We start from the raw sequence: 7,700 nt of genomic DNA, 5'->3' as shown, positions 1-7,700 counted from the left end.
TAGGAAGGAGGTCGGAGCTCCTTATCTGTGCAGTCCTACCTCGGGGAGGTGTGTGAGGTTGGTCCCCTTGGGAAGGAGAGATAGAGGCTGCGAGCAGCTTCCTTTCACCTTTCATCCTATGTCCTAGGGCCACAGCCACCCTGTCTCCATCACTGTTTACTGATGGGGCCGATACGTCCAAGGCAGGAGAGGTTGCAGGTTCCTCTAATCGTCTTGTCACCGGTCCGGACAATCTCAGACATTCGGAGGATGTTTTGACTGCGCTGAATTACAATGTTTGTTGTTTCTCACTCCCAATAATTGACATTTGATAGCGACTACTGTAAAAGCGACCGAGAGGCTGGGTTTGAGGCAGAGCCGGGCGGTGGGGAGGCCCTGGGCACTTTGGGGGCAGGCGGAGGGTCCTTTACCTCTCTCCCCCATGGGGACGGGGTGCGGAGGGGCCAGTCCCGCTGCGGCAGAACCCGGTGCCCCGGGTTTATGGCTTGGGGTATTTGTACCTTCCTGGAGTTTCTTTTCGGCGCAGGGAAGAAACCAGCCGCTCGCCCCCGGAGACTCGGGGCGATGGAGTCACCGGCGAGGGGAGGGAAGCCCGAGATTTGAGCTCAAAAAGCGGCTTTTAAAATACATTTCAAAGGCGTTAAAATATAAGCACCCTTTGCAGGCGTCAAAACGGGAATTGCTGGCAGTGAAAGCCCCGGGGCGAGGGGCTTCTCACCCCACCCCCCCCCCCCTGTGTAGGCTGCCGGCGGGCGGGCGGCTCAAGGAACGCCATGGACGCGCAAGGTTAAGTCACTCTCTTTAATGTCAACTCGCTGATCTCCATCAGCTTGTACAGCAAAGGAAAACACGTACGAACGGGCGGCGGGGCAAGGGGCGGGCAGTGCATTTCGGTACTAACTCACGTTTTAGTGCATAACCCTACGGGGACCTGGCAGGTCGGAGTGTCTGTATTTCTTGGCCGAGGAGGGGGGTGTGTGAGGGGGTCTGTCCTCATTTGTGCGCTGAATTGAGCCGCCGCCGATTCCGCTCCCGGCTCTGCACCGGGCGGCTGCGGGAGGCCGACATTAGCGGTCTCGTAAGGGGAGACGTGGGGGCTGGACTCGCCGGACAAGGGGGACCGTACGGGAAGTGCAAAAATTAAATGTGGATCTCAATAATAATTAGTATAGAGTAACAATTAAAAAAAAAAAAAAAAAAAAAAAAAAAAAAAAAGTTGCAGGCCTCTGCTACCTGTTTTTTGGGAACAAGTCAAGCAAAATGCCCGGCTGCTTTGAAGGAAGGAAGGAAGGGAATTACCGGGGCCAAAAACCTCGGTGGAGAAGGCAGTAAGAGGAGCTGAGGAGGTGAGGGCAAGGCCGAGCCTCCCTGCGTTGTGCCCGCCTGGCTCCGCACGGTACACCGCAGACCTCCCCGCTGGAAATGGCCGCCAGGCTGGTGAACTCCGCCGGGATGCTACACTGAACGGCCCTCGTTCCTCCCCCTCCTCCCCGCAGCCTGGAAATGTCCCGAGACCCGCTCGCAGGCACGGTCGAAGCTCCTCCATCCCCGACTCCGGTGTCTCGCCGGTGGCCGTGGACCGCAGAGGGGAGCGGGCTGGGTGCTGGGGCTGCTCTACCAAGCTCGGATCCCGTGCAACGTGGAGATGCCCGCGTTCCCCTGCGGGATGGGCGTCTGCACTGAATTCAAGTCCCCTACGCTGAAGTTCATGAAGTTGTTGCCGGCCGCCGAGGGCTGCATGGTCTGCATGGAGGGGTAGTTGCAGTTGTAGTTGCCGTTGCAGGCCGGGCTGTTGTAGTTAGTGTATGCGGGATAGGCGTTGTAGCTATAGGGGTTAATGCTGACATTGTACGGCGAACTGTAGGGAGAAGACTCCCCTAGACAGGGCTTCCCATCGCGCACCAGCACTGGCACCGCTATCCGGCGGGGGGGAGGGATGCCCACCATTTCCAGGGTCTGATCCTGTCTTTGCCTTTTGCATTTATACCTTCGGTTCTGGAACCAAATTTTCACCTGGGTGGAGGTGAGTTTTAGGACGTTCGCTAGGTGGTCTCTCTCGGGAGCCGAAAGGTATTTTTGTTGCTTGAATCTTCTCTCCAGTTCGTAGACCTGGGCTTGAGAAAAGAGGACGCGAGGTTTCCTCCTTTTCCTCTGCCTGGGGCGCTCGGGATCTTCCAGATCTCTTTTCTCCTGCTCCAGGTTCTTGTGCAGGGAACAGAGCTCTGCAGCAAAACAAATGGGCAAAGAAAAAAAAAGACGGGGAGGGGGGAAATAAAAAAAGTGCCATGTTCAATAAATCGTATGCACTGCGAGCAAGCCCCGGCTCTCCCCCGGCCTCGTTTTGCCTCTGCTTCGCACGGTGACCCGCTGCTGCTGCAGCAGAACCGGGCCTGCCCTGCTTTTCGAGTAACTCTTTAGCAATTTTCCGTTGGTTTTTTTTTTGTTTGTTTGTTTTTTTTGTTTGTTTGTTTGGTTGGTTTTTTTTTGTTTTTTTGTTTGTTTGTTTGATTGGGGTTTTTTGTTTGTTTTTTTTTTTTGTATGAAACATAGATGCTTCTTGCACTGATTTGAGTCGCGACTGCCTGTGTCACAGTCTGGATTCATCACATGCTGTGTTCTGAATCCCACCCCGACCCCCCGGGTGTATGCACAGCCGAGAGAATTAGGAATTAGATTTGTCGCCTGATTTCTGGACAACTTGGGCCTCTCATGTCATCTTGCAGCTCTGCCCATCCCTTTGGACAGCCCGTGCGGCCGAAGTCCCAGCTCCCGCAGGGGTCTCCTGGGTGGGGATCAGCGGGTCTGCTGCCCAGATCCCGCACCGCGAGGCCTTGGGGGGGGGGGGGTGGGGATGAAGATGCTTTCCCTCCCCACTCTTCCTCCCCCGGACCCCAAGGCTGGGTGCGCTCCCTCCTTCCCTCCCGCAGCCCAGCTCTGTTCCCTCATCCCCTGCCCTCCTGTGCCGAGCCCCCAGCCCCAGGCTGGGATCAGCCTTCCCACTGCCCTCCCTTTTTCTCATCTCGGAGGCTGCCGGCCAGCTCCGCCGTTACTCGCGGGCTTTACCTTTCTTCTCCGCCTTGGCGTCCTTGGCCGAGTCCATTTCCACGTAGTTTTTAACGTAGTAGGAGCCCGGGAAGGCGGCCGCGGTTTTGGGCGGGTGGGGCTCAGGCAGCTCCTCGGGTAGGGCCGGGGGGTCAGAGCTGAAGGTCTCCTGCTTGAAGGTGGCCAACATGCAGGAGGGGGAGGACAACGAGGAGAGCTCCATGGAGGCTAGGCCGCTCTGATGCTGTTCCAGATTCAAAATATCCTTGACCGAGAAGGGTGTCGTTGTCACAGGGCTAGGAAACATTGTAGAGGAGAGCGGGGCAGCGGCCGGAGCCCAGGGTCATGGAAAAGTAGGTGAGGAGCAGCCAACCTGAAGCAGTGCTGGAGCGTGGGCTCACGGAGGAGGCACATAGCATTCCCGCGAGTATCCTTGACTTGTGCACTGGAGTCAGGTAGGACCAGACCATAAGGGAGGGGAAGGAGGGACTAGGCAGTTTTTGGGTGACTTTAGCTTTCTATTGGCCAACATTGCAGTGATGGTATGAGAGATGCAAAGTTCCATGTCACCTAATATAGTAATACATCTCAAAAACATCCCCACTCATTTAAAGGGGCAGCACTGTATTTATCCAGCTTTTCCCCGCCGAGTTTGTTGATCCATTAAAAAAAAAATATCCAGAATGGCCTAATGTGTACAAAGCCACTATCTGATTCCATCTATCATACAGTCAGATTAAATAAACAGGCTGGGAGAAAACCATCAACCAAATATGTGCTGAATTCTTTTTAAGAGAGGAAACGGAGGTTTCGTTTTTACTATTCTGCAAAATCCGATCACAGGAACTAGAGAAGGGGAGTTAGTTGTTGTGTGAAGCGTGCTCAAAGGGAAATACGTGCTTAAGGTTTATGCAGATTTTCTGAAGCAGCAAAACACCCACAAAATCCAGCTGATAAGAGGGAGCCCCTAAACAGCCCCTGCCTTGCTTTGGAAGGTTGTGTTTCCTCACGTCTGTTTGTAAAGGTTTCAAACAAAAAAACCCCAGTCGTGTCAAAAGAAAAGAAAAATCTAATAAAAACCAAACCACCGAAACCGCGGGCGTTGAAGGCCTTGCGAAATATACAGGGGTTTCGAGGGCAAGAAAAGAGCTGTGGCCAGGGACGAGTCCCGGTGCTGGCCGGGTCCTTGCAGCCTGGGCCAGCAGGGCTGCCTGCAGCCCCGGCGTTCACAGAACGGGAGTGGGAGCTCATTATTAACTCGCTTCGAGTCGCTAAAATAAATCTTATCGGCAAAGTCACAGGTTTAGGCGCTTTATGGCTTGGGGGGGGAAAACAAAACAAACCATTCTCTTAGACCTCTTCGATGCGGCCCGCCTGGCTCCAAGAGGGACGGGAATGGGCTCATCCCCTCCGAGCCCCGGCGCGGCCGAGGGCGGTGGGGGATAAGGCGGGGGCCGGGAAACCGAGCGAAGAAGACATCTGGGGATGAGGTGAATTGGAAAGTGCCTCGGTCGGGCCCTGCTCGGGGAGGCAGCAGGGTCGCAGGGCGAGTTCTGCAAATTTTTACTTTTACCGCAGACGGGGGAACTCTCCGAGGCGGGTGGCAACGCGGGCACCTGCCAACAGCTGCCTCTCTGGACTGCTCCCCCCTGAACCTATTGCTCTCTCCCTTCCCACTCCTCCCCCAGATACAGCAGCTCACGGACTTTCCGGGTCGGGCTCCCTTCTGTGGAATTTAGTTAAGGGTATTTTTGTGGGCGATGCTGTTACTTTCGTCCCCCTCTCTGAGAGCCGCGGGCCTGTGCAGCAGCAGTCCCGACGCTCGCAGCCTCTTACTGCTGGTGTCCTGGAAGACGTTTGTTGGGGAACTAGATCCAGATTTTGGGATGACAATTGGAGTCATTAGTGTGTGCGACGAGGCCTGAAATATTGCTATTTAATGAGGGGTTGGGGGGAAGGGGCGGGAGTGTGTGTGGAGGCGGCCAAGCAACCGGGTCTTTTTTGACGGCTGCACTTTCTGCGGTCTTCCCTGGGACACCGATTCCCTAGGAAGCTCGGAGGGGTTTTTCCACGGTGTTAGGAGAAGGGGTGAAGTGCCCGGGGAAGGCGGAGGCAGACTTGCCAGCCCCGCTCGGAAGAGTCTTTACGATCGGACTTGGCTGGGTGTCCACTTTGCCCTCTGCACCGCCCGACGATCTTTCTAAACCTCGTTGCCTCCTTTTTATTACAAGCTAATCGGAATAAGTTATATAAATACTAAAATAACGAAGTGATACCCATTTCCTCCTCAGCCATTCCAGACCCGCGCCCGCAGGTTCGCCCGCCTCGGAGACGGGAGATACGGGGTCCATCCCTCCCTTCCTCCTTCCTGGGCCCTCTACCACTCTTCCCAGGTTAGGCCTGGAGCTCCCATTCTATCTGGTGAACCCAGGGGCGAAAGCGGCCCCGATCCGGTGGGGATCCCACCTCTCCTGGGCTCGGAGCGCATCCCCTGCGGGGCGGCCCCGCGTCCAGGGGGAGGAGAGCTGCCGGCCGACAGACGGCTCTGACTTGAGGATTGACGGGTTTCCTCCAGACCCCCAATCACACGGCGGCTCCTGATCGATGTGGGCCCGGCTGCAGAGGGTGGAAGTGATTAATTGAACGATAAGCCGGAGCTATCATTTGGAATGTCATTAATGCGTCGGGGAGACATTCATTGGAGACAGACAGCGTTATCTCCGCTTTATCTTCAACAATGCATCAACTTTTAATACTGCAGTTTAGAAACAAATGGGGGCTTTAGCCTTAGCCCTTCTCTTCGTGTTTATATTTTTGGAAGAATCACAACTAGTGGGAGTCCCGGGCTCGGCCCCCTGATAAATGAACATTAGCACTTTTTAGAACTACTGTATCAACAAAAAGAGCTGCAGGGCCGCAATAATTGGTGAAAAAGCAAACACTCCGCAAAGAGAGGCCAGGTCTGTTCTGTGTCCGGCTGATTGATGAATAAGTTACTGACATACAGCAGCTCACGGACTTTCCGGGTCGGGGCTCAGCACCCTTTCCCCCCCCCTTTTTTCCCTTCCCCCGTAGTCTCCAGAAGTCCATTGAAGCCAGGCCCCGACTGCACACCGTCTCGAACGAGGGCAGCCGAGCAGAGAGGACAAAGGCGACCGGTTCCCTCAGCTCAGGACCTTGCAGCCCTCAGGCGCCCCGGCTCGGTCCCCGTCCTGCCCAGTCCGGGGTGACCGGCTCGAGGTGACCTGCCCGGGTGCTTTGGCTGGGGCAGGGGTGGAAGGGAAGCATCACCGGCAGCTCCAGCTCTCCCACACCGCTTTTGCCCTCTGTGGGGTTGCTTTTAATTGCAGACCAGTGGAGGCAAAATTAGAATCCTATTTAAATAACAGGCAAAAAATGAGACGGGACCCTGGAGGAGCGCACTGAAACACCTCCAGCCCGTCCATCCAGCTGGGACCCAGGGCCCTGGGTGTCCGTCAGGGAGAAAGGGGGGGAATGCCCTATTTCCTCCCGCCGCCTTCACGCGGTTCGTGGTTGCTCTCGCTGCCCCCGCGAGACTGAGCTGGGACCCCACGGAGGGGAGAGTTGTCTTCCACACCCACTCGTTGTTTTTTCCGGAATTGCTAAATAGGATTAATTTTCGGTTTTGTTTGTATTTTGCTGTTGCTTTTGCTGTTTGGTTTGTTGGATGTGGGTTTTTTAGTTTGTTTTTTTGGGGGTTTTTTTTGGGGGGGAGGGGGCGTAAGGCAGACTCAATTCCAACAAACCTTGTTTAAAAAACACCTTGCTGAAAACAAAACAAAACCTCAACCCCGCAATTAGCTCCGGACAGCACATCCTCTTTCCCCCTGAGCTTTCGACACCTCGAACTGTTTAGAGAGAGAGATGGGGCCTTAAAAAAAGTTTTCCTCTTAATCCCAGTCGGTTAAGATGTCCCGGGCCCCCTCCCGCTCTAATTCCCGGCTATCTCCGGAGGATTCTGTTTATACCTCACCAGTAAACGCCGGGGTTTGAAACCTTGTCACTAATTGAGTGCTAACACTTCAGGTGCTATAGATTTGTTAAGAGCCAGTAGTCCAGAAATAGCCTATTAGGGTTTCCTTGCGAGAACTGGTGCCAATCTTCCTGTTCCCGTCGTGGGGGGCGGGAGCTGCTGGGACCTCGAGATCCTCTGCGGATCCCAGAGGGCTCCCCAAGGTCTTTTGCCCAGTTATTTCTTTCAAACGGTTGTAAAGGGATGCTACTAAACGGGAAGCCTCGATGGAATAAATGCTTCCGGCGTGATAGGTGGTTTGCTGTGGGTGTCCGCCCTGGTAGAGTCCCGCAGAGGGTCTGGGGGCTGCGGAGGAGCCTCTTCATACGATTGCCGGAGGCGGCTGGGGCTGGGAAGGGTTTGCTTTGATTCCTCTGGATTTCTTCAGAGGATAAATAGTTTTGGAGCTGTCCATTCGCACCGCTCCGCTGCAACTAAAATCCTCCTCCTTTTATTGCTACCTTTTCTTCTCCCCCCAGCCCAACTTTTTTTTTTTAGTTTATTTTTTAGGGGGTTTTTTTAGTTTTTTTTTTTTTTCCTCAGTACATTCAAGCTCTGACGAGGCCCCTCTCTGCTCCCAGCGCCAGGGCTGATGGTGGGGACAGCAGCCCCACTCCGCGACCCT

The 7,700-nt window shown here is 54.8% G+C and overlaps 1 protein-coding gene across 1 annotated transcript; it reads right to left on the bottom strand.

Moving 5' to 3' along the window:
* Nucleotides 1-787: 787 nt before the first annotated feature.
* On the bottom strand, nucleotides 788-3,559 carry NKX2-5 (NK2 homeobox 5). The gene is made up of 2 exons (XM_071758950.1): nucleotides 3,064-3,559; nucleotides 788-2,222 (listed from the first exon to the last, which is right to left on the bottom strand). Exons 1-2 carry the CDS (start codon nucleotides 3,347-3,349, stop codon nucleotides 1,615-1,617), a joined length of 894 nt encoding a protein of 297 aa, XP_071615051.1. The 5' UTR covers nucleotides 3,350-3,559; the 3' UTR covers nucleotides 788-1,614.
* Between the last annotated feature and the right edge of the window lie 4,141 nt (nucleotides 3,560-7,700).

Source organism: Heliangelus exortis, chromosome 15 (assembly GCF_036169615.1).
Source record: "Heliangelus exortis chromosome 15, bHelExo1.hap1, whole genome shotgun sequence".
NCBI classification, from domain to species: domain Eukaryota; kingdom Metazoa; phylum Chordata; class Aves; order Apodiformes; family Trochilidae; genus Heliangelus; species Heliangelus exortis.
Note: the sequence above shows the minus strand (reverse complement) of the source record. Positions and strands in the feature narration are given on the sequence as shown.